General features: G+C 38.0%; 1 protein-coding gene across 3 annotated transcripts in view; it reads right to left on the reverse strand.

Moving 5' to 3' along the window:
• Positions 1-27,826, reverse strand: part of EPS15 (epidermal growth factor receptor pathway substrate 15) — a 117,218-nt gene that overhangs the window by 14,048 nt on the left and 75,344 nt on the right. For all 3 annotated transcript variants that reach the window (XM_084872890.1, XM_084872891.1, XM_084872892.1), the window contains 8 exons: positions 22,268-22,429; positions 21,674-21,871; positions 15,045-15,248; positions 12,785-12,901; positions 12,487-12,577; positions 11,483-11,518; positions 9,039-9,175; positions 3,839-3,908 (listed from right to left, as the gene is read on the reverse strand). In XM_084872890.1, the coding sequence (XP_084729016.1) occupies positions 3,839-3,908; positions 9,039-9,175; positions 11,483-11,518; positions 12,487-12,577; positions 12,785-12,901; positions 15,045-15,248; positions 21,674-21,871; positions 22,268-22,429 (1,015 nt within the window). The remainder of the gene's footprint in view (positions 1-3,838; positions 3,909-9,038; positions 9,176-11,482; positions 11,519-12,486; positions 12,578-12,784; positions 12,902-15,044; positions 15,249-21,673; positions 21,872-22,267; positions 22,430-27,826) is intronic.

Raw genomic sequence — 27,826 nt, forward strand, 5'->3', positions numbered from 1 at the left:
TCAAGCCAGTCACAAAAAGATAAGTATTACATGATTCCACTTATATGATGAGGTACCTAAAGTAGTTAAGTTAATAAATGCAGAAAGTAAAGGGTTGTTGCCTGGGCCTGCAGGAGCGGGTAATGGGGAACTTTTGTTTAACAAGTATAGAGTTACAGTTTTGGAAGATGAAAAAAAAATGGATGGATGTGATGATTGCATAGCAATGTGAATATACTGAATACCACAGAACTGTATACTTGAAAGTGTTTACAATGGTAAATTTTATGTTATGTATATTTTACCATAATATTTAACAAAAAACACTTATCAGAACAAAATAAACAATATGCCCCATCCCCAGGATTTTCATCCACTGGGCTCCTATCATATACTCTGTGATTCATCCATTCATTCAGGAATAATATGTGGCCAGGCATGGTTTAAGGTTCTTGAAATACATCAGTGAATACAAAACACCAAGTTCCTATGTAACTTAAAATTTAATGGAAGGAGAAGTCAGATAAGAAAACAAAGCCATTTATCTGCCCTCGCTGGTTTGGCTCAGTGGATAAAGCGTTGGCCTGTGGACTGAAGGCTCTGGGGTTGATCCCCAGTGTGGGGTGTGCAGGAGGGCAGCCAATCAATAATTTCTCTCTCATCATTGATGTTTTATCTTTCTCTCCCCTCCCTTCCTCTCTGAAATCAATAAAAATATTTTTTTTAAAAGAAAAAAAAAGTCACTTATATAGTATGCTGGAAAGTAATCAGCCATAATGGAAGAAAAAAGAGTAGAGAACAGCAAGGTCGGAGTGCTGGGATGGGTGGTGGTGCCTGTAAATGTTAAATAGGGTGGCCAAAGCATGCCTCACTGAGTGACATTTTGGCGAAGATTTGTTAGAGGTAATGGAGATCATCATGTGGACAGATGAATAAGGAACAGTTAAGGGCAGAGCCTAAGGAACACCATCCTGTTGTTAGAGCAATAGCACAAAGGCTATGTGGCTGGAGCAGAGAGTAAGGGGAATGAATGATAAGAGAAATAGTTAGAAAGGTACCCATTGTACCTTTTCCTGGATATAGTTTGAAGACAGAGCCAGTAAGATTTCCTCAAAGACCAGGGATAGAGAGAAAGAAAAACAAGAACTAAGGATGATTCTGAGGTTTCAGGTCTTAGCAATGTTAAAGATAAATTACCATGAATTAAAGCTTTAAGAGAAGCAGGTTTGGGAAGGAAGATTAGGTGTTTGAAGATATTAGACATGTTATGTTAGATTTATCTAGAAGCTAATTAAGTGAAGATGTCAACAGGTAGTTGGGTGTATGAGTCTAGTGTTCGAGAAAAAAGATGTGGCTAGAGATATTAATCAGCATATAAATATGTACATCCATGAAACCAGGTGAAACCCCCAAGGGAGTACAGATAGAGAAGAAACAATGTCCCAGGTCTAGGACAGCACAACGTAAAGAAATTGGGGGAAAGAGGAAGAATCAGCAAAGGAGTCACAAGGAATGATCAAAAAGGTCAGTGGGAAACCAGAGACATCAGATGGGCCCACTGTTTCCATCTATTACTCCATCTTGAACCTTGTGAAATGGCTTCACATGTGAGAATTAAATGAGACCAATTATGGAAAAATGGTTAGCACATAGAATGCTGGAATTATGCAAGTGCTCAATAAGTGGTATCATATTATGATTAACAACAATAAATCTTAGTCCCTGCCAGGCTATTATAGTCATTTATTCTATCACTTTACAGGAAATAAGCTTGAAACTGAATTGAAAGAGAAAACCAACAAAGGCAAAAGAAACCTCCTACAGTAAGACTGCAATCTACCCCTTCAGCCTTAACTATCCATATATATAAAAGCCTAAGCCACAGGCCCTCCAGCCACTAGTTATTATGTGCACTGACCACCAGGGGGCAGACGCTCAACGCAGGAGCTGCTGAGCTGCGGTGACTTGGCAGCTGCAGTTCTCAGGTGACACACCCAGAACCAGAGAGGTGGGAGCCCGATTCTGGGGTGCCATGAACTGCCCTCTCGCAATCCAGGACCCCACAGGGGATGTTGGAGAGCCAGAGGCCAGGCCGAGGGACCCCACTGGTGCACGAATCCATACACCAGGCCTCTAGTTCCTTTATAAATGTGCTTTATCAAAAGGTCTGTTTTTCCTTAAACATGCCCTATCTATCCTACCTCCATTCCTTGTTCATGTTACTCTCTTTGCTTGACATAGTCTCTTTCCATAACTACTTATTAAAAACCCCAGACCATTCTTTAAGTTATACCACAAAAGCCATCTTCTGCTTTTAAATCATTCATGATTTACCCTAAATGGAGGTGGTCTCCCTTTCTTTTAAATTTTTACAGTTCTAATGAACTCTCATGGCACTCACCATTCTTTAGTGTGGGCAACTGAGAGTTAAGTATAAATGTATTAACCTTTCATTTTATTTTCTTAGGGTATCCTAATTATATAATATCCCTAGAAATATATGAATTCATCAGTTCAATAAAGGAAATCTAAAAAAGCATATGTATTTTAAAAAGATATAATTTAAACAATGTTACTATAATAAGCCTTTTAAAAATCATATTTGCTGTCATTTAAAATTTTGGTTTAAATCAATACCCGATACAACATTAAATCTCATTTCCTCCTTCTTCCTACTCATGTTGGAAGCTAATTTTCAACCTGAAAATAAGTAATGCATAGTGCTTTATTCCATTTTGTTACAATTTGTACAATACAAGAAATTCAAATTGTGAAGGCCTTTCTATTATCTTTCTCTATGCCCATAATCCTTAATTTGTCACAATCAACAAATTTTTTGAACTGAACAGCTCACTCTATTTCCATATGAAAAATAAGGCAGTCTATTTTCAGCATGATATTGAAGTACTGACTTGTTTCAGTTCACTTTACTCTAATTTCCTGCTCTCCTACATAATAGCTGGTTTATTTGTAAATGATCAGTGAGAAAGCAGCAGAGTTAGTTGGTTAGGAAAGCTTTTAGACTCTGTCAGACTTAGCTTTTCTTTTTAATATATTTTTTATTGATTTCAGAGAGTAAGGAAGAAGGAGAGAGAGAGATAGAAACATCAATAATGAGAGAAAATCATTGATGGGCTGCCTCCTGCATGCCCCCTACTGAGGATTGAACCTGCAACCTGGGCATGTGCCCTTAACAGGAATTGAACACGCGACCCTTCGATCCACAGGCCAACATTCCATCCACTGAGCCAAACCAGGTAGGGATGTCAGACTTAGCTTTCAATCTCAGCTTTACCTGGCTCAAATCTAGTAAGCAGTATTATCTTAAGTTACTCAGTGTTCTGGGTCCTCAATTTCTTGATCATTAAAATGAGAATATTACTTAAAGGTTATTAAAAGGACAAATGGAAAATTAGGAACCATAAACAAAGCATGTCTTATTACAGGACCTATCCACTATTTGGAAAGTTATTGTAATTACTTATTGGAAGCCACACATTTTTAAATATAGGCCAAGATCCCTAAGAGTCAATGCTGACTTTGAAACTGCCAAACAACACTGCTGTTATAAGAGGGGGGGGGGGGGGGTAAAGTTATTGGTTTTACTGACATTGGCTAGAATACATATTAGAATAAAGATTTTCAACATGAACAATAAATGAGAATAATAAGGAAAGTAGAATGTAATAAACACTTGTCATCATTATTATTATTGGAAGATTACAATTGGATATGATTATGCAATAATTTTAAAGCCATACATAAGGAAATAGGACAAATACATTTGGAGACCAAAGAAAAGAAGCTTAAAGAAAAAGGGTAATGCTTTTACTGTTCAAAGAGGTGGATGTTTTCTTACCTGAATCACTGGCTGCAACAACAACTGTTCCACCGGGAGCAAAAGGATCGTTGTGTTTCAGTGTTTCTACCTAAACAAATCACACAGAACACGACTGAGAGAGGCAACACTTCAAAGCTGAAACCTCATTGCCACACCGAAGAAAATATTCTTTACAGACTCTACATTCATTAAGGAATACGGGCATTAGGGACAAATGATACCCCTTATTAATCTGCAATCTTATGAAATCAAAATGATACATATAATTTTCTAATCCTTTTATTGCAAAATACAATATCTACTCATAAAACTGTATTAATCATATGTACAGTTTAACAAATAAGTATCAAGTGAACACATATGTAATCATCTTCCAAGAAACTGCCAACACCTCAGAAGTCATGTGTTCTTCTCCAATCCCTATGCCAATTACCTGTAGAGGTAATTATTAACTTGACTTTGGTAGTATTAATTCCTTTTTTCTTCATAACTTTGACACATGTATAGATGCACACTATTTTAACTTTTTATTTTGAAGTAATTTTAGATTTCTAGAACAGCTGTAAGGATAATACAAAGCTCCCATAATCCCTTTACCCAGCTTCCTCTAATGGTAATATCTCATATAATCATGGTATAGCTATTAAAACTGAAGAATTAATACTGGTACAAAACTATAAACTATAGATTTTTATTTGGATTTTACCAGTTTTTCCATTAATGTCCTTTTCTTATTTCAGGATGACATACTGCATTTAGGATATATACTATTCTCTTAAATATCCTAGTACTTAATAACAGAAAATCCTAGATTTCCATTTTCTATTTGTCATCTAAAAATAGTTTAGCATTCTTCCCCTTAAAGAAAATATGGACTTGTGTACTGGGCATAGGAAAGGAGTGGGAAAAGAAGAGGAAAAGGGAGAAGGAGAGGGAGAGCGAGAGGGAGAAGGGGAGGGAGAGAGAGAGGGAGAAGGAGAGAGTTATATTCTCTGTTTATAAAAGAGGACCCATTAAAACTACTTAGCAGAGCCGAAACCGGTTTGACTCAGTGGATAGAGCGTCAGCTTGCGGACTGAAGGGTCCCAGGTTCGATTCAGGTCAAGGGCATGTACCTTGGTTGTACCAGTAGGGGGTGTGCAAGAGGCAGCTGATCGATGATTCCCTTTCATCCATGTTTCTAGCTCTCTATCACTCTCCCTTCCTCTCTGTAAAAAGTCAATAAAATATATTAAAAAAAAACAACCACTAGCAGAAATAATTATTACTAATGCAGGTTTGAAATTGAAAATGACAGTACTTATTTTAACTGATGCCAATGATATTATTTATAAAACTAGCACATTAGCTTACATGTTGATTATATCTGCTAAATAATGAATAGCCATCAAAGAAAAAAATTAAGCTAGTCTGTAAAGGAAATATATTTCCATGATTCCTAATATAATTATAAAATATTGGTTTGAGACAGTCACTGGCATGATAACTTAAATCACCAACTATTAGTGCCCTTCTCTTGACTTTGAGGGAGGAAAAAACCAGGCATGTTTTTAATAGTAGCTTGTTAGTTTTGTGTACTATTACAGAGAGAAATGGAAAAAGCATGCCTACATGCATGCCAGGTTTAATTTCTATTCCTTCACCGAACACTGTGCAATCACCCTAAAAGGGCAACAGGCTAGCAAGGGAAACAAGATGGATGTGCAGCCCATCTATCTTATATAATAATCCTACCTAATAAAAGGGTAAAGTGCAAATTGACTGAACGGCAGAACGACTGGTCACTATGACGTACACTGACCACCGGGAACAGATGCTCACAGATGCTCAACACAGGAGCTGCCTCCTGGGGGTCAGTGCGCTCCCACATGGGGAGCGTTGCTCAGCCAAAAGCCAGGCTACAGCTGGTGAGCACAGCGGCGGTGGTGGGAGCCTCTCGGGCCGCTGCAACAGCACTAAGGATGTCTGACTCCCAGCTTAAGCCATCCGCTGGACTACAACAAGGCCCCCGGACTACAACAAGGTGCAGGCTGGGCTGAGCGACTCCCCCCTGCGCCATGAGTGCATGAACATTGTGCACTGGGCCTCTAGAGTGTGTGAGTGTGTGTGTGTGTGTGTGTATAAATATATATATACAAAGTGTATCCTCAGGAGTTTGACTGGGAGACCGGAAGTTCGAATTGTGAAGATTAAATAAGATAACACAAGAAAAGAACTTTGCACCATGCCTGGCATATAGAAAAGATTAGATAACCAGCTATTATTATCAATTTGTGGGTTTTTTTTTGTTTGTTTTTTGTTTTGTTTTGTTTTGTTTTTTTAAATATATTTTATTGATTTTTTACAGAGAGGAAGAGAGAGGGATAGAGAGTTTGAAACATCGATGTGAGAGAATCATCAATCAGCTGCCTCTTGCACACCCCCTACTGGGGATGTGCCCGCAATCAAGGTACATGCCCTTGACCGGAATCGAACCTGGGACTTTTCAGTCCGCAGACCGACGCTCTACCACTGAGCCAAACCGGTTTTGGCTGTTTTGTTTTGTTTTTAATGGAGATATATTAAGCGCAAGTACAAGCTGCTTTAGAAATCTGGGGAGAAAAGAGGAAAAGTAAGAATAAGTGGCAGAAATATTTCCCCAGAATAGAGGAACAGGAGAAATTTGTTTATTTTTAAATTGGTAAAAGCTGCTTTGGTTTTTTTGTTCTTTAAATGATACAAGTGAAGAATGAGAGGGTAGAATAAGGTGAGAGGGAAAGAATTCAGGTTACAGCCAATTTAAGAAGAATCTGGCAAGTGGGTTTACACTGCAAACTATGTGTTACAGAAAAACACAGTATCCAGTAGCCTGTGGAAACCACAAATATTCAGTTACGGAGGCATTTGCTCAGTTTTACATCAATGGAAAATACCAGTTGTTGGCCAAATACTAGTAGTTCCTTACCAAATACAGTAAGGAAGCAATTCAAGAACACCAAAGTCTATTATCTTTAAAACAATCAAGTACTCTTGTAAGAAAGCATTTTCCTTTTTTTAACATTTTTATTGAATTTATTGAGGTGACATTAATTAATAAAATTATATAGGACTCAATTATATAATTCCATAATATATCCTCTGTATATATTATTGTCCTTATCACCCAAAGTCAAGTCTCCTGTCACCATTTACCTTTCCCCACCCTTTTATCCTCTTTTACCTCCCTCCACCCCTTCTTTCCTTTGGTAGTTACCATACTGTAATTAAGAGGTTTTTCTTAGGATGTCTCTTTTTCTTTTTTTAGTCCTCACCTGAGGATATTTTTTCATTGATTTTTTTTAGAGGGAGTGGGAGAGAAAGGAAAGGCAGAGAGAAATACTGATGTGAGAGAAACACATCGATTGTTTGCCTTCTGCAAGAACCCTGACCAAGGCCTGGGCTGGAGAGGAGTCTGCAATCGAGGCATGTATCCTCTCGGTCCACAGGCCAATGCTCTATCCACTGAGCCAAACTGGCTAGGGCTTAAAGAAATATTCTTCATCTAAGAGTACTGAAAGACAAAATTGTTGCTTCAAATGCCTGTCACTCAACTGATCCTTTCTGGGTCTGGTTTACTCATAAACATGAAAATCCTGCCTCAAAAAAAACAGGTCTCCAAATAATTTTTTTTACAACTCCAAAATTACTCATAATTATTGAAATTAAACAATAGCTTCATAAAAGTTTGTTAGAATATTTAATTGCATTATTCTATTTTAAATGTTTAAATATCTATGATATAAAGATTTTGTTTTCAAAGCCTCCAGAAGATAAACCACTTAGTTGTATAACCATGGCTGTGCTAAGTTAATTTTTCTGAGTCCCAGTGTTCTTATTCTTAAAGTAGACACATCAACAACTACTTTGCAAGGTTGATGTGAAGATTAGGAATGTAAAGCACACAGAAATATCTGATCATAGTATGTGGTTATTAAATAATGATTGTTGTACTATATATGTTCTCAAGACTGTCATTTACTGAATTTGTACTTCTTTGTCAGACTAACATTCCAGCTGTGTCTATAAAATAACAATTATTTTATTTTTCTAAAACATCAATGTTGTTCTTTAAATTGATTTTCATTATTTCAATAAGCATATCAAACATTTCTAAAAACCTTTACTTAACACATTGCAGACCAGTAGTTTTATTGCTAGTTTTATCCAGTGGCAAGATAAGTTTCTACTGAATGAGTACAAAAAATGTTTTATATAAATGTTACAGTCACACTTTAAAATTAAATACCCATTGCATTTTGAAGTTATTTATTACATGTTCTTACAAGCTAACATCTTTTTCAAGTATGATACTTTGTAAAACACTGTGTATCATGAAAACACGAGAATTCTTATGATCCATCCACAATGTGTTTTAAGATTGGTATATGGATTTCTAATAATTTATTGTAATATTAGAGGCCCAATTCACAAAATTTGTGTATGGATGGGGTCCCTAGGCCTGGCTGGTGATCAGGGCCAATCAGGTTTCCCGCCTCCTCCTTCCCTTGCTGCCCGAATCTGCCACCACCCAACCCCAGTTCTCCATACCAGCCTGGGCTCAGTCCTGATCGGGTGATCAGGGCCTGCTGCCCAGGGGTAGGGACCAAGAGGATGGCCACTGGCCCCGAGGAGGGAGCCAACCCTCAACCCTCAGCCTGGGAAAGGTACTGTGTCTGCCACCACCCACCCTTAGTTTCCCGTCCCAGCCCGGGGACCCAGCCCCAACTGGGCGACCGGGGCCTGCTAGCCAGGGGGAGGAACTGGGAAGTCGCCCAGCAGGCCCCATCTGTGATCGAGGCCTGTGGGCTAGTGGCAGTTCCTGCATTGAGCATCTGCACCCTGGTGGTCAGTGGGCGTCATAGTGACCGGTCATTCTGTTCATTCCAGGCATCCTGTCATAACAGTTGCTTAGGCTTTTATATATATATATATATATATATATATATATATATATATATATCTCCAATGGGATAATATTTGGTCCTTTGAAGAGCAGACTTGATTTTTGGATGATATAAGTTATCCCAGTTAATTCCAGTGGTTGATCAAGCTCTGAACCAAAAACTAGATGGACTGAATGAAACTAAAAATCCTACATGGCCCATCAGAAATAACCTAAAACAGGATTCTTTCCCCTGTATATTGCAAGAAACTCACAACACTTGTTACCCATTTAATAGTTTTTAATCCTCCCACTTACCGATGTAATACTGCTATTGCTGGCTGCACTGAAAGGGTCAGTACCGGAAGTGACAAAGGGATCAGTAGAAGATTGTTTGAAGAAACTGTCAGATGCAAATGGATCTGAACCTTTGAAAGGATCACCTCCAAATGGATCTAAGAAAATACAGCATTATTATGAGACTAAAAAACTATTACACTGAATTTCCTGTCAAGTGAAGGCATGACAACTGCAGTAATAAGAAGATATTCTGTTATTTTTTTCTATCAGTCAAAATGCTTTTTTTTTAAATTTATCTTTATTGTTGAAAGTATTACAGATGTCCCCTCCTTCCCATCCCCATTTTGAACTCCTACAGAATCTAAGTTAAGTACTTTCTATTATAACTATTGATCTTTAAAAAAAGGTATAGACAGTCCCATCTAGTTAAACAGCTTTAATTAACATTCTTTCCTACTTGTTCACCATTCACCCAAAGCACACCAATAATTCCAACACTTGACATACAAATGTTTCCTGTATGCTAGGTTCTACTAATACCTCTAAGTTGGTTCTAATTGGGGGTGCTTCTAATTGAAGGAGGGGGGACTAGAAATTCCATAATGATTTTGATAAAAGGTAAGTGTCCTTAAAAAAAAAATCCTCACCAGAGGATATGTTTATTGATTTGAGAGAGAGAGAGGAAGAGAGGAGGAAACATTGATATGAGAGAGAAACATCGATCAGTTGCCTCCTGTATATACCCCAACCAGGGACTGAATACAGAACTTTGATATGTGCCCTGACTGGGAATCAAACCAGCAACATTTTGGTGTATGAGACAACTCTTGAACCCAATTGAGCCACCCAACCACAGCAAAAGGTAAGAGACTTTTACATAATAAACTTATTTATTTAAAAAAAATATATTTTATTGATTTTGTACAGAGAGTTAGAAACATCGATGAGAGAGAGTCATCGATCAGCTGCCTCTTGCACACCCCCTACTGGGGATATGCCCGCAACCAAGGTACATGCCCTTGACCGGAATCGATCCCGGGACCTTTCAGTCCCCAAGCCGACGCTCTTCCATTGAGCCAAACCGGTTTCGGCAATAAATTTATTTTTTAGAACTAGCATATAATTTCAAGGGATCCCATTTTAAGACCCTTAACTTATGCTATCATTAACTAAAACAACAACAAAAACTATTAAATGTCTTTCTCTAGCTCAAGGGTAAGAGCCAATATTTGGAACAGGTTCGCAAAGCAAAACTAAATGGTACAAATGATTGGCTTGATTCTAATGCAAAATCCCAGAAAAAGAGTATGTGAAAGCCTGGCTAGTGTGGCTAAGTTGGTTGAGTGTCATCCCATGAACCAAGAGGTTACTGGTTTGATTCTGGCATGGCACATGCCCAGGTTGTGGGCTCAATCCCCAGCAGGGGGCATGCAGAAGGCAGCAGATCAATATTTCTCTCTCCTTGATGTTTCTATCTCTCTCCCTCAAATCAATAAAAACATACTTAAAAAAAAATAATATCTTGCCCTAACTGGTTTTGCTCAGTGGTTAGAGCATCGGCCTGCGGACTGAAGGATCCCAGGTTTGATTCCCGGTCAGGGCACATGCCTGGAATGTTGGCTGAATCCCCAATAGGAGACATGGAGACAGTCAATCCATAATTCTCTTTCATCATGGCTGTTTCTATACTCTCCCTTCCTCTCTGAAATCAATAAAAATATATATTTTCTTAAAAAAAGAATATCTTAAAAAACCTGACATTTAGTAAATCTTTAAGATGTTTCTTTTTGCCTTAGCTGGTTTTGCTCAGTGGTTGGAGCGTCAGCTCTTGGACCAAAGGGTCCTGGGTTCAATTCTGGTCAAGGGCACATATCTTGGTTGTAGTCTCTATCCCAGGTCCCAGTAGGGACTGTGCGGGAGGCAACCAATCAATCTCTCTCTCTCTCTCTCTCTCTCTCTCTCTCTCTCTCTCTCTCTCTCTCTCTCTGTCTCTCTCTCTCTCTCTCTCATCGATTTTCTCTCTCTTGGTCTCTCTCCTTCCCTTCCATTCTTTCTAAAAATCAAAAGAAAAATATCCTCCGGTGAGGATTAACAAAACAAAATAAAACCAAACCAAAGATATTTCCTTTTCCTCCATTCATTGGAGTAGTGTAAAACGAAAGTTCTAAGCCCTGTAGTGTAACTCATTATACTTCCCTAATCCTTGTAATAAGGAGAAATCAATTAAATATTACTAAAAGCATCAAAGTATAAACACTAATGTCATTTTTTTTTAAAGTATAGCTAATAGTTAAGTAAATTCACAAGAATCTACCTCTTTCTCTCTAAAAATACCAGGCACACACATCTTAGTGAGACCTTAGATAAGTTTCAAAACTAAATAAAAAAGGAAGTCCATTTCCTATAACTACCCATTAGGATCCCTCATTCCTAAATACAACATAAATTTATAATATACTGACCAATTTTCCCAAAAGGATCATCCTTGAAAGGATCACCTGTGATAAAATAAATAAGCAGAAATCAAAATGATATTCACTATGTGGCACCATTACTTAAGGATCAGTGCCGGAAATACTTTAAAACTTTAAAACAAAAGCACAAAGCAATATTTGTTTTATTAATTCCACCTCAAAGTAAACAAAACAGTGAATGGCATCCACCTTTAGGAAACATGTAAAATAATAAAGAGTAAAGGTAGAATACCAACACACCTCATAAGAGAGACAAATTTGAATCATAGACAACTATACTTATCTCTTGATCACAAGTTATAGAAGGATGAGAAAAGACAGGCATGACAGCAAGAATTTTACTAAAAAAATCTCTCCTCTTCACAACAGTAGGGAATGAGTATTACCATCACCACTAGACTCATTACTGCATGACTCTAAACCAGTCACGCTTTGAGTCACGGCAGTATGAGATCAGTCTGCCATCTGTAAAACTGATATAAATTGACCTATCAGTTTCACAAGGTGATTTTAGAAATAAAATGCAGAAAGAGCTGTAACACAAGTAGTATTTAAAATAGTTTAGAGTGACATCAGATGTTTAATTTATTAAACTTATGTTTCTTCTATAAGACTGTAGGAACTTTAAGGGCAGGGATCAGTATACTAGTATAGCTTCCATTACTTTAAAAGAATGATATTGGCACTTTTAGTAAATAATTGCTTATTGACTTAAGAGTGCTCATTATCTCTCCTTCTGATCCCTATTATGAAGAAGAAAAAGACTCTTATTCAGAAGTTTCTAAAACATAATCAAAGGCTTAGTCCCAGAATTTAAAGATGTTGCGTAAAGATGACAAATACTAAAATCTGAGCATATAAAACCTTACTCTCCACTCTACCTTTGTTATAACAAATAGGCTCTCAAAATTGAAGCCCTAATTCTTATACAGTTTATATATTTAAAAGCCTTTTTTTTGATAAGTCTATAATATAAAAATAAGAGTACTTACTGCCAACAAAAGGATCAGACTGGAAAAAATCCAAGTTTGTATCCGCAACTGGATCTGTCAGGGAACCCGATTCTACAGTAAATGGGTCTTCCTAAAAATAATTTTAAATAAGAAAAAAAATTTTTAGGAATCAAAGTTTTAAAAGGTAACATTTTAAAATAACATGCTTTGAAAAATCTACTGATGGTAATATAACAAATATTTCTGTAGCATAAAGTTCATTTAACACATTTTTCTCTTTCCTTAACATACAGGAAACCACCAATAAGGAGCATTTACGTATACAATTATTTTTTACCTCTTTCGAATGGCTGTCACTGTTAAATTCAGGACAAACTTTTTCATTAACAGTTGCAGTCACCACTTCGATTTCATCAGTCACACCACAAGGCAGTGTTTCAGGACTACTTCTTACCTACAAAATATTAATGCCACATGAACTAACAATGTATTTTCTATTTGGCAGAGAAAATGACAAAGAAAACCCCAAAATTACTAGAAAATAAAAAGACAAGCAGAAAATATTCACTGAATCACTGAAATATTCACTGAAAGATTATTCTCCATAATCTTTCTTGGGAAAATGGTACCACCAAGCAGATATGTCACTGAGGTCTTCTTTAACCACATCCCTTTGTCATCCCTCAGTTAGATTCTATCTTTTACAGTATCTACCACCTACGTTTTTCTCAGATTCTTCCCTTCTTTTTCATCCTCACTATCACTATCAATCATTTATATAATTTCTTATCCAATTATTATAGTAACTTTCCAATTTATCTTTCCTTATAATAATCAAAGTAATAGATTTAAAACACAAATCTGATCTTAACTCTCCAATGGTTTCCCATTGCTTTCTGGATTTATAATAGTAGATAATAAAGCTTAATGCCCTGGCCAGTTGCTCAGTGGTTAGAGTGTCAGCACATGGACCGAAGGGTCTCGGGTTCAATTCTCAGTCAAGGACACATACCTCAGTTGCAGGTTTAATCCACGTCCCTAGTCAGGTGGGAGGCAACCAATTGATGGGTCTCTGATCTCTTTCCTCTCATTCATATTCTCTCTCTCTCTCTCTCTCTCTCTCTCTCGTCCCTTCCACTCTCTCTAAAAATCAATGGAAAAATGTCTTCACTCCTTGGGTGAGATTAAAAAAATAAGTGTCAAAGGCAATTCTCCATTTAACACCACTTTATATCTTTGAAGAATAACCTAGTAATTTTACCTTTTGTGCTTAAAAGAAAATTCTATAATATGTCTAACACTGTACTGTCTAAACAAAATCAAGTGTTAATTTTATATCTCTTACTGCTTAATTTAGACTAAAGCAACTCTAACATAGACCATTTCCCAACAGTCTTAATATGTGTCCAATCCCACTCTCCAAACCACTTTTCACATTTCCTAAAAGCTAAGTTTAACCCTTAGAATTTTTCTTGCTTAAAATTCTTAAATGTCTACCTACTTTTGTATGATAAATTCTCCAATGCTTCAAAATAAATTCAAATTTCTTCTTTTTAAAAATCCTCATTCAAGGACATTTTCCCATCGATTTTTAGAGTGAGGAAGGGTAGGAGAGAGAGAAACATTGATGTGAAAGAGACACATTGATTGGATGCCTCCCACGTGTGCCCCAAACCAGGGCCAGGGATTGAACCTGGTATGTGCTCTTGACTGGGAATGGAACCCTCACCCTTGGGTGAGTGGGAAGACACTCTAACCACTGACCTGATGCTAATGCTGCTCTCTCTACCAGGAATGTACCACCTCCTTTGCTTACGAACCCCTTTCTCACTTTGAAGGCCACTTGTGAAGTTTTCCTACAACATCTTCTCTGAGCCCCCTCCATGCTGAATATCCCATGCCTCCTTTGTCACAGCCCTTTCACACAGTGTTACATTACTAGACTGTGCTGCTTGAAGGCAGAGTTCCTTTGCCTTTTTTCTCTGTAGCTCTCACACATAACACAGCAGTACTCTATTTTTTTTTAAAATTGATTTCAGAGAGGAAGAGAAAGGAAGAGATAGAAACATCAATGATACGAGAGAATCATTGATTGGCTGCCTCCTGCACGTTGGACCGAGCCAGCAATCCAGGCATGTGTCCTTGACCAGAATTGAACCTGGGACCCTTCAGTCTGCAGGCTGACGTTCTATCTACTTAGCCAAACTGGCTAGGGCACACAACAGTACTCCTGCACACAGTCAGTGCTCTCTAAATAACTGGTAAACAACTGTCCTCAACATTAGGAAATAAAGCATTACTTTCAGCTCTGGGTGAGAATATTTAAAAACGATTTCTAAAAGTTATTACCTACAGAGCTACTGTTTTGAAAACATATATACAAATAGACAAGTTAAATTATGTTTTAAAATTATTAAAACTCTTATAACTGTTGGATTAGTTCCCACTCTGCCTCTCAAAGAAAGAAAATCTCAATTGTCCTCAGATAAGGCAAGGCCACATAGTTGTATCAGGTCTGATATCAACAAAACTTTGATCTGAATCAAATTTTTTTTTCCTGAAGTTGATTTTGAGGGTTAGGGAACTATTAGACTCACCGGAGACTCCTGGTGTATGGGCTCAGACTCTATGTTGCTCGGGCCTTCAGCGTGTTCATTCAGGTTGGCTGTTTCACTGCTACTGGTGCTGAGGCTGCAATAATCTGTAGTGCCATTTACAAGAATGCCGTGTGGGCTACTGCACCAATTTAATTGATTATTATGGTTTTCCAGCTCTTTCATTTCCATCAATTTCATTTGTATCTGTCAACACAAAATAGAAGTACAAACAGAATTTGTTACCAGAAGGACATGCAATGTAAATATGGCTATACACCTAGACTTGGTCAAAGACACATTTGCTTCTTCTATAAGGAGAATAGGCTGGGAATGATGCATGATGTAATTCACTTCTTGAAATTCCAAAACATATGGATTTTGAAAGCTCTAAGAATTTTAACTCAAATATTTGCATACTGGCAGACCTAGGCTATAATTAGAAGGGTCAGGGTAATGGGAAAAAGAGAGCAAAGTGACAGAGCTAGAGAACATTTTGTAGTGAAGCATTAGAAGAGATAAAGGAAGTTGAGGAACAGTACATGAGGTTTTGGACCCATCCATACTCTTGTTGGGAAGGAGAGGAGTGCAGACAAAGGTAGTATGAGCTTTGGAATTTCTTATTAATGGGCTAGAGCTCCAGGAAGTAGTCTCTAAATCGGAGGTGGGGCACAGTTTTTCTGCCAAAGGCCATTTCAATATTTATCATCATTCGTAGGCCATACAAAATGATAAACTTAAAAATTACCCTATTATATTTGGTAAAAATTTTAATTAACTCACTCCTCATGCCTTGGCAGTGGCAGATCAAATGATTTCATGGGCCTTTTATGGCACTCGGGTAGGGTGTTCCCAAACCCTGCAAATCTAAACTAGGTAAATACGCTAAATAAAAGGCACTCGAAGTTTTTTTTATCCCAATATCCAAGTGACTTTATACTCTTGGGACAAAGTGGGACACAATAAATTTTAATACACACACACACAAATGTTGGGGCCTACTGGCAAGAAAAAATGCTTATTTATACTATCATGTTTCCCGAAAATAAGACATCCTCTGAAAATGACCTAGCACATGGAAAGATAAGACATCCCTTGAAAATAAGACCTAGTGCAACTTTGGGAGAAAAATTAATATGACACTGTCTTATTTTTGGGGAAACAGGGTAACATCTTTAAAGAATTTACAAATATCTTTAAAAAAATATATATATATATATTTCATTGATATTTTACAGAGAGGGGGAAGGGAGAGAGATAGAGAAAAACATTGACCAGCTGCCTCTTGCACACCCCCTACCGGAGATGTGCCGCAACCAATGTACATGCCCTTGACCGGAATCGAACCTGGGACCTTTCAGTCCGCAGACCGACGCTCTACCACTGAGCCAAACCGGTTTCAGCAAGAATTTACAAATATCTTAAAGGCAGAATAAAAAAATGTTTCTGAGTGAAAAGGAATATTCTAATTTTTCATAAAGTATATTTATTTTAAATGACATTAAAATTCCCTTTATTTATGCTTTTTGCTTTTAGCAAATATAAAAATATTTTTAATGAAAGAATAGAAAACATCAGAGTGCATTACATTAGTAAGGATAAGTATTCATGAAATTTGTTTCACCACTGTATAAGCATATATGTATATGTGAAGTCATGTATAAACTACATATGATTATATATGTGTCTATATTATATACTAGAGGCCAGGTTGAGAAGGCAGAATAAAAAAATGTTTCTGAGTGAAAAGGAATATTCTAATTTTTCATAAAGTATATTTATTTTAAATGACATTAAATTACCCTGTATTTATACTTTTTGCTTTTAGCAAATATAAAAATGACCCACTGACATTTCATAAATCCAGGCTCTGTTTGTGTGAGCTTCTTTTCCCCATAAGGTTGCTCAATTTGAAATCTGTAATTTACCACAGATCTTTGGGGATCATAACCCTGCGAAAGATGATTTTGGATTGATAGACAGATGTAAACCCAGCTCTGTCAATTTCCAGTTAGGCGATCTTAGTCAGAGTAACCTCTCCAAGTCTGTTCCTTAATCCAGAAGGGAGTAATAATCACTTGTTTATATGAAGCAAAGAACTCTGTGAAATGTAAAGGACTATGTAAATAACGTGTAAAAATGTGTGTAAAAGTTCCTAGCACACTGCATTTCCTACTACTATAGCAGATTTTTCCTGTTCCTATTCCAATAATTCACCCATCTTTTAAAAGTTAAAGACCTCTAGCTCTTTGAGGACAGAGACCACACTTTTTGTTGTTGTTTTGAGACCACAGCTTTTGGTATCAACTTTGTACCTCCAATGATGCACACTGTAAGTGCTTAATATATGTTCACTTAATGAACACTAGTATTGTGCATATAAATTTAAACAGTGGGCATCAGGAAGCATATATATATTTACCAATTTTTATACTACAAATTTGTAACACACAGCATATATGTGCCTTGTACGTTGCTAGTGCTAAACAGCAGTGGCTTATAAATTTTTTTTTTAACTTTAATCCATAGAAAGAAATATATTTTACATTCTAACTCAGTAAATATATATGTATTTATTTGGGTGTCTCTGTGGATATATCTATAATAATAAAAAGTATAATATGCTAATAGACTAGACATCCTTCTGGAAGACCTTCCAGACTAAGCCAGGGCTGCAAGGAAAACCCAAGTCCTGGGTGCATGCTGGCGGCCAGAGGGAAGCCCAGGTCCTGGGTGCTAGAGGGAAGCTGGTGCCAGCAGCCAGGGGAAGGAAGGCCTATTGTGGCACGAATTTTGTGCATCGGACCTCTAGTGTATACATAAATATAAACATATTCTATATATTAAAAGGCTAATATGCAAATTGATCCAACAGTGGAATGACCAGTCACTATGATGTGTACTGACCACCAGGGGAAAGACGCTAAATGTAGGAACTGCCCCCTGGTGGTCAGTGTGCTCCCACAGGAGGTGCACCACTCAGCCAGAAGCTGGGTCCACAGCTGGTGAGTGCAGCAGCAGTGCAGGAGCCTCCCCGGCCTTTGCAGTAGTGCTAACGATGACCAACTTATGGCTTAGATCTGCTCCCTGTGGGAGACATCCCCCAAGGGTTCCTGAACTGCAAGAGGGCACAGGCCAGGCTGAGGGGACCTCCTGCAAGTGCACGAATTTTGTGCACCAGGCCCCTAGTATATAATATAGACACATATATAATCATACATAGTTTATACATGACTTCACATACATATATATGCTTATACAGTGGTGAAACAAATTTCATGAATACTTAACCTTACTACATGTAATGCACTCTGATGTTTTCTATTCTTTCATTAAAAAAATTTGTGTGATGGCAACCTGGCTAATTTGCATATTATCCTGTTAGATTTTTTTATTATGACCATTTAATCAATTTCCATACCTACTGCAACCTTGCCATCAATAATTTAAAACCTTAACACTAAAATAATACCCATCATATAGATGCAGTAGTAAGTAGTAAGTAGCTTATTAACTCTATTTAAGGCAGTTTGTTCCCTATGGTTATATCCAAGACCATAGAATCTTAAACAGAACTAAGCATTCTTGAGTCTGGCTCTCTCATGCACTTGTCACTAAGCCTGTGTTCTTCCTTAGTCTCTTAGTAAACTTAAGGTGATATAAAAAAAATACGTCATGCAACACAAGCTCTTTGTAAATTGTGCAAGGAAAGTGCAATAAACTATTAAAACACCTTTAAAATACTTGTATAAAAGCAGCATACATCATAAAACCACAAGAAATTTAAGGTCAGAGGTTCTTTGTAGGTTCTTTGCTTTTTTCCTGCTGTAAGTACTAGGTAAGAAATAAAGATGAGGACATGAGGTCAATTTGCATATTACCTCTTTATTATATAGGATTAGATGGCCAGCGCATGAAATCATGTGCAGATAGGGTACCTAGGCCTAGCCTGTGATCAGGGCCATCTTCTGCCCATTCGCCAGTCCCCAGTCCCGCCCCACCGTGCCATCCACCCCGGTTCCCCTGTTCGCCATCTGCTGATCCATCGGAGCCTGTAGGCCAAGAGGAGGGACCAAGAGGTCTGCCTTTTGCCCACTCGCCTCTCCCCAGTTCTGCCCCGCCACCAGCCACCTGGTTCCCCGTGGTTCTGTTCGCCATGCTGCAATCTGAGCCTGTGGGCCAGGGGGGGAGGGACTGAGAGGTAGTCAATGCACCTCATAGGGACAGGTTGAGTGGTCGTTCTGGTTGTTATGGTTGCTGGGCTTTTATTATATAGGATAACCCCAAAGTAGGAAGACTCCAAATGTTCATTAACTTGGAAGGAATAAACAAAATACCTATGAACATTCAATGGAATACAGTGTTGATACATGTTACAACATGGATGAATCTCAAAAACATTATGTTAGGTCTGGTCAAATAGTGGAATCGATATCCCCTCCCCTGGGAAACTGACCATTAGATCATTTTATAACCAACATTCCCTTTGGCTTAGACCACATTCCATGTGCTAAGAGCAGTAACTTTACCCTCTGAATTTGCCCAGGATCTGGGCCTGTCCAGAAAATTCCCCACTGAAAAAGCTCACCTAGAGTCCTTTAAAATCTGTGGTTCACTGTCCCTGAATGCTAGCACCATTTTGGAGCTCAGCCAATTTGGTTTCTACTTGACCCAATAAATTTATAAATCTTTACTACTTTCAGCCTCTTGTGTACTTCCTTCGGCGACCCTAACACAATATAGTTACAGTTTGTTCAAATTCAAAATAAAAGGAATAGGCTATGTCCAAATAAATAAATGGAGCCACTTTAAACGGAACCAGAGCTGTCATGCCAGAAGTACTGCTTTGTACATCTTATGACTCAAATTTTTGGAATGTTAAAACAGGGGTGTGGCTCTGTGGTCAGAGTGTCACCATACACCAAAGGATCTCGGGTTTGATTCCTGGGTTGCAGGTTTGATCCCTGGACACCAGTTGGGGGCAAGTGTAGGAGGCAACCAATCGATGTCTCTCTCTAATATTGATGTTTCTCTCTTTCATTCTCTCTCTCTCTCTGCCTCCCTCCCACTCTAAAATCAATGGGAAAAAATATCCTCAGGTGAAGATTAACAAAAAACAAAACAAAACAACAAAAAACAAACAAACAAAGAATGACCAAAAAACATGGCAAAATAACCTTTGGACTGGGTCTAGGGCAACACTGTGTCACAAAAAACTGCAAATGAAAAAACAAACAAACAAACAAACAAACAAACAAAAAACAAAACACACACAAACACAAAAACAGATATTATGACTGTTGGGACTAAAAATTAAAAATGTTTAAGGGGAGGAGGTGGTGGGAACTGGGTGGAATTGGGCAAAGGTGGAGAAAATGGGATTTGTAATAGTGTCAACAATTAAAACAAATAAACAAAAAAAATTTAGAATTAAGCCGAGACCAGTTTGGCTCAGTGGATAGAGCGTCGGCTTGGGGACTAAGGGGTCCCAGGTTCGATTCCGGTCAAGGACATGTACTACCTTGGTTGCGGGTATATCCCCAGTAGGGGGTGTGCAAGAGGCAGCTGATCGATGACTCTCTCATCAATGTTTCTAACTCTCTATCTCTCTCCCTTCCTCTCTGTACAAAATCAATTAAAAAAAAAATTTAGAATTAAGATCACTATGTTGTATTTATCTGAACCAACAGAAATGTCTTCCTTTAATCAATGTAATTGTCCCCCTTCTACTCATAAAAACATGATATGGGTTTCTGCCTAGTGTGTCCAAATAAGCTATACTTATTAATCTCAAATAAATCCTTGTTTGTTTGTTTTTTGCCTCTCATTTCGAAAGACCCTTCCTTTTATTTTTAAGTTAATAGCTACATGATCTCTATGCTCCTATCTAACCATCATACTATCATTCTATAAAATATTCTCCATTTAGAAAGGCCTAGAAATAACAAAGCAAAGGATCTACAATATATGCTGAACTCATCACAACACTGCACATTTATCTATATAAAAACCAGTTTTCTATTTTAAAAATTAAAAGTTGCTACATAAGCAAGACTGACTTCAAAATTAGAATCACAAGATACTGGGTTATCTATTTATATAAAGAGCCGATGGCCCTAATGCCCTAACCACCAAAGACTGACACGGGTGGGCAGGGGTATGGGCACACTCGGGTGGGCAGGGCCTTGCAATTTCGAGCGCTGGGCTTCTAGTTATTTATAAAAACACCCAACACTTAGCATCTATGTATCAAACATTATGATAAAATGTCTCACAGGTTTTGCTTCATTTAATCCTCACAGTAGCCCTGAGAGGCAGAGGTATTATTAATTCTCCAATTTTAAAGATGAGGAACCTGATGCTAAAATGATTCAGATAATAAGTGGCAGAGCCAGCACTTAAAGTACATCTTAACCATGACTCTAATTATTATTATCACATGTACAAAATGAATGATAGTTTACAATTTATGACAGATGACAAGAAACCTGTTTGTATGAAATTATTGAAAAATGAATAATAAACTAGGCAGAGAGAGAAAAGAGCAGAAGTTGAGAAAGTATTTACTATAAGGATAGGTGAGGGCCCATCTGAGCATATTTCTCATATTTCCTGCAGCTACAAAGACTTACTGAACTAATTTCTTGCTGTGAATCTTGCAGTTGCTGCTGAAGAGGTCCCAGCTGGGCCTTCCCTGACTCCACACACTCCTCCAATTCTGTTGTTTCTTGCTGCAGGCGACTCAGCTCTTCCCTAGCTTTGGCCAGCTCTTCTTCATAAGTGGAGATCTGCGATTCTTGACTAGTTAGTTCAGCTTTCAGGGATGAGATCTATAATATGGAGGTGAATGAGAAGAAAGAGGAATAAAAAAAAGAAATGTCATTAAAATGTTTCATAATACAATACAGTTATTTGTTTAGCTTACTATTTTGGTATTTTTAAATGTAAACATTTGATAGAAAAGACAATTAGGGAATAAATAGTTAAAAGGCACAGGTACCGTACTTCCAAATAAAATTTGAAAAATAGTACATTAATTGCCCTATTTTCCCTAAGGAAGGCCTGTAATTTCTGAGTGAACTAAGTTCCATTTCCTTCATGTGCATGATGTTGATTAGAGATTGCCACCTAATGACAGCAACAACAAGAAACAGAGGATGCTTCCATTTTAAGCCAGGGAAAGCAACTAAGGTGTAAATACACAGCAGTAAATGGCCAGTCTTTACCAGCTGGGCCTCCTCAGAGCATTTCTTTCTGACTTCCAGGAGTTGTTCCTCCAGCTGGGCTTTCTGCTCATCCAGCCCATCGAGGAGTTCCTGTACTTGCTGTTTCTGGGCCTGGAGGTTTTGCAGGTTAGTACTCTCCCTTTGAACTTCATCTTGAAGATCCTAAAATATAAGAAAAGGAACATATTTATTTTCTTTGGAGGCAGGGGAAGATTAAGCCAACAATATCTAAGAGCCTATTTAAGGGAAAGAAAATAAAACATTATCGTATTAAGTATATTATATTGATGGATTGGAGGACTCATAGCTTTAAATACAATCTTTACTTGAGGACCTCTTCCCTAGATTCCAGATTTAGACATCCGATTTGCTTACTCAAATCTGCCCTTGGATGTCTGATGACTTTCACAAACATGTCAAAAACTCCTGGCATCCGCCATCCCCAGCCCCCAAATCTGCCTCATTATCAATCTTCCCCCTCCTTTTCAGTTTGCCTGGCCAAAAAATATGTCATCATCTTTGATTTTCTCTTTCTCTAACATCTCAGCTCCAGTCCATCAGTTTATTTTCAGTACCGCAGCCATTGTTAAAAATCTATGTCAGATGATGTCATTCCTCTACTCAAAACTCTACACCGTCTCCCCAACTCCCTCACGGTAAAAACCAAAGTGCTTACAATAGCCTTACATGATCCCTCCTTCTCTCAACTTCATTTCCTACTGCTCTCTTTCTTGCTTGCTCAATTTCAGCCATACAGACCTCACTGTTGTTCCTCAAACATGCCAGAAATGCTCTCTTCTCAAGATCTTTCACTGATTATCACTTTTCCTAGAAAGTTCCTCCCCCAAGAATCTATATGGCTCAGTCTCTCATCTCTTTCACTTTTTTTGCTCAACTACAATATTTCTCAGTGAGGCCTTCCTCAGGCCTACCACTACTACAGTCCTCCCTACCTCTAATTCTCCTTCACATATAGCATATAATTTTATTTACTTCCCGTAACAGTTTTATTGAGATAACTCACATGCCACATAATCCACACATTTAAAGTATACAATTCAATTGTTTTTAGTATATTTACACAATTGTGCAACCATCATCAAAATAATTTTAGAACATTTTCATCACCTCAAAAAAACCCGAAAAAAACAAACACCCCCCCAAATATTAGCAAGTCACTCCCATTTCCCTCTTGGTCAGTCCAAATGAGATCATATAATATGTGATTTTTGTGACTGGCTTCTTTATTGCTTAGTATATTTTCAATACTCATCTGTGTTGGCATAAAATAATTATTTTTTAAAACTTTATTAAGGTATAATTTACAAGCCCTGATCAATGTGGCTCAGTTGGTTGAGCATCATCCCATATGCCAAAAGGTATAATTTGTATACCATAAAATTTGCCTAACTTGTTATTCTTTCTAATTCTTTAAGTTGTAGGATCAAATAATTTATTATTATTATTATTTTTTCTTTCTTTCTTTTTTTCTTTCTTTTATTTTAAGGTAGGCCTGTAGTGCTATGAACTTCCCTCTTCGGACTGCTTTGGCTATGTCCCAGATATTTTGTTTGTGTGTGTTTTCATTTGTTTGCAAGTTTTTTATTTCTTTCTTGACTTCATTGATAACCCATTCCTTGTTTAATAACTTGCTATTTAGCCTCCATGTGTTTGAATGTTTTTGAGTGTTTTTATTGTATTTGATTTCTAATCTCATTCCATTGTGATCTAAAATGATTGATGTTATTTCAGTCTTATTTTGTGTCCTAACATGGGTCATTGAAAATGTATATTCTGCAACTTACTGAGCTGAAATGTTCTATAAATGTCAATTAAATCCAACTGATGCAGTGTGTCATTTAGAGTCACTGTCTCCTTGTTAAATTTTTGCCTGGAAGATCTAGCCAGTGAGGTCAGCAGGGTGTTAAGTTCCCTTCTGTGACTATATTGCTGTCAAATTCTAGAAGTTTTTTTTATGTATTTAGGTGCTCCTATATTGGGTGCGTATATATTTATCAGGTTAAATCCTCTTGTTGGATCAATCCCTTTAGTATTATGTAGTGACCTGTGTGGTCTCTTGTGATGGCATTCATTTTGAAGTCTATTTTGTCAGATGAGTATTGCTCCCCCAGCTTTTTTTTCCATTTCCATGGAAAAATGTTTTATATCCCTTCACTCTCATTTTGTGTGAGTCTTTTGTTCTGAGGTGGGCCTCTTGCAGACAGCATATAATTGGGTTATGTTTTTTCTTCAAACACGTTCTCTATCCCTAGCTCACTTTCTTCTTCTGGCTCACCCATTATGCAAATATTGTTACATTTCATGTTGTCTCACAGTTCCCTTAAGCTGTCCTCCTGTTTTTTGTTTTTAAATATATTTTTTTGATTTTTTTTACAGAGAGGAAGATAGAGGGATAGAGTTAGAAACATCGATGAGAGAGAATCATCGATCAGCTGCCTCTTGCACACCCCCTACTGGGGATGTGTCCACAACCAAGGTACATGCCCTTGACCAGAATCGAAACTGGGACCTTTCAGTCTGCAGGCCGACGATGTATCCACTGAGCCAAACCGGTTTCGGCTGTCCTGTTTTCTTAACTCTTTTTCTTTTTGGTTCTCTGATTTTTTCCTGACCTGTTTTCTAATTCACTGATCTGATCCTTGGCTTTCCCCAATCTGCTGTGTATTCCTTTCAATGTATTATTTATTAGTGCTATGTCATTCTTTATTTTGACTAGTCTTTTTTCATAGTAGTATATCTTTTCTCATGCTGTTGAGCATCTTTGACATCATTATTCTAAACTCTGTACCTAATAAATTTCTTATCCATGTCGTTTACCTCTTCTTCTGGAGAATTCTCTTGTTCTTTCATTTGGGGGTTGTTTCTTTGTCTGCCTATTTGTGTCTATGTATTAGGTAGATCTGCTACAACTCCCAGTCTCTAATGCAGGACAATGTCAGATGCTGTTTCTGACTGGCCCTGGTCCTCTCTTTGGAGCTATCAGCTATCCACAGTTTGTGGCTCCCTCTGCTGGGGCTGGGTGCTTTTGGAAAGGACCAAGATGTACAGCAGGCTCTGCTTTTCCTAGCCCCAACCCCAGAAGGAAATCAGGCAAAGACTCAAAGCCTCCAGAGATCCACCTCGGTCTGAAGTCTGTTATTCTCAGAGATGTAATTTGCCTCAGGCTATAGACCATAGGGTTGTGCAAGAGGGCTTCCATCAAGGTGGGGGCAACTGTCTTCTCCCCAGTCAAAAACCTTCTGGATAGCAAAGGTTCACCGGAGAAAGAAATTCCCTGTAGCATGAGGGAATGACTCAGCAAAGGAAAACTGAGTGACTGTCTTCTGAGCTCAACTCTAGAGCCCCCAACTCTGGGCTCTCCTCACACAGCTCCAGTCCACTCGGCCCTCCCTGTGCTGGAGCCCAAGGTAAGTGGCTGCACTGAAATTTTGTGCATTGGCCTTTTAAGAAGGTGCCTGTATATCCAGGCATCTCTGGCTGGCAGACAGCAACCCTGTTGCTTTTCACAGCCACATGTTCTGTGGGGATCCTTTCTCAGTTCTGGTTCTCTGGATTGGGGTTTAGACTCCAGAGTTTTCAATGTGAACTCCTCATGGCGGAGAAAAACCTCCAGATATTCAGCTGCTGTCTGTGGAATCCTGCCGGCTCTTTTGTGCCTCCACACTTCCTACCATTCTCTATGTGGTCTCCACTTTCCATCCTTGGTTATCAGGGTTCTCTCCAGCTAGTCTTAAGTTTATTTTTCAGGGTGGTTTGTTCAGTATTTTATTTGTATTTCCAGTTTGGTCCTGGGAGAGTGTCAGTGTAGCTTCCACTTACTCCATTGCCATTTTTAATCTCCCGCAAACACTTTCAATAGTGCTTACAATGTGCTAGGTACTCTTCCAGGCTTTTTATGTATAACTAATTTATAACCTATATGACAGATCTACAAAGGTAGGTACAATTATTATTCATTTTACAGATGAGAAAACGGAGGCATACACAAGCAAATAACTTGCTCAAAGTTTGTTAGCAACTGATGGATTCAAACTAGGTCCAGAATCAGCTTTTAACCACTATGCTTTATACTAAACTAAATGTCTCACACATGTGTGCCACTATTTTTCAAATACAGGTATAACTGAAAATATTGCAGGTTTGGTTCAGACAACTGCAATAAAGCAAATATTGCAATAAAACAAGTCACATCATTTATTTACTTATTTATTTAGGTTTCTCAGTGCATATAAAAGTAATGTTACTACTATACTCTATTAAGTGTACAACAGCATTATCTCCTAATAATGTGTATACCTTAATTCAAAAATACTTTATTGCTAAAAAAATTCTAACCATCATCTGAACTTGGAAAAATGGCACCAATAGAATTGCTCAATGCAGGGTTGCTACAAACCTTCAAATTATAAACAAAAAAACTATAAAGCATAATAAAATGAGGTATGACTGTAAATGTAGATGCTTCTGTGATTAAATAAAACACTAAAAATGCTTTTTATAATTGCTTTTCATCTTATATTTTCTCTGCCACCTAACTAAATCTAAATTATAATTATCATTCTGCTCTTTTTAAAATTTTTCTTTGAGCACACAGTCAGGATCCGAGATGAAAACCTTCATGAATGAGGACTGAGGAGTCCACCCACCACAGAATAGTGTGAACCCCTTAGAATCCCACTTTAACCCTGATGTCATTCCTGGGAGACCCTTTGCAGGGCTGTCAGGGTAAGTAACCCTCCCCCCTCATTTCCAAATCTGGGAACCTGGAAGTAACCACCTTAATTAGAGAGAAGCAGAGTCAGATTTGCCAAGGGAGAGGGTTCAGGCAGTTCCGGAAGTCAAAGTGATGATCAGGTGGAACAAATGAACTGACTTCCCACCACAGAACAGAACAAGTCCCATCCTGTTCTGAGCCTGCTTTCAGCCCAAGGAGGCCCTACGCACGATCCTTGAATATAGTGTTCTCGAACTCTGACTTTTGGAGCCTCATAGAGATAACCAGAATCAGATCAACAAGGTGAGGAGTCCCAGACTCTGTCAATCACCAAGGAGTCTGAAGAAGGTGAAGCTTAGTGGCAGCGATGTGACATCAGATCAGCAGAGGAAGGAGTCCCAGGTGCTGCCAAGCATCAAGATCTTAGGAGACAGGCCAACAAAGAAAACAATCCAAGTGACAACCGAGAGCACCTCTAAAGAGGGCATAGCGGACATATGGTCAATTTACATGTTTGTCTATTATTAGGTAAGATTGCTGAAGGACAGAGCCAACCCCTCATCTTTCTTTGAGTTTCCACAATCTAATGCAATGCCTAGCACATTCCAAAGAATAATTAAGAAATGATTGATAACTATCATAAAGATTTTAGTAACTGGGAGGAACTATTAGGAAGTGTGCCTGAGGTTGACAGAAAGAAAGGACTTGATCTTTTAACATACTGTGAAAAGCTGCACTCTCTATTCAACCTATGGCTAAATATTAATACTATCCTCAAACTAATCTAATGACGAAATGCCCTTTGTTAGGTTAAAATACTTAAA

The sequence above is a fragment of the Pipistrellus hanaki genome (genome assembly GCF_964339955.1).
Source record: "Pipistrellus hanaki genome assembly, chromosome: 2".
Lineage (NCBI taxonomy): Eukaryota > Metazoa > Chordata > Mammalia > Chiroptera > Vespertilionidae > Pipistrellus > Pipistrellus hanaki.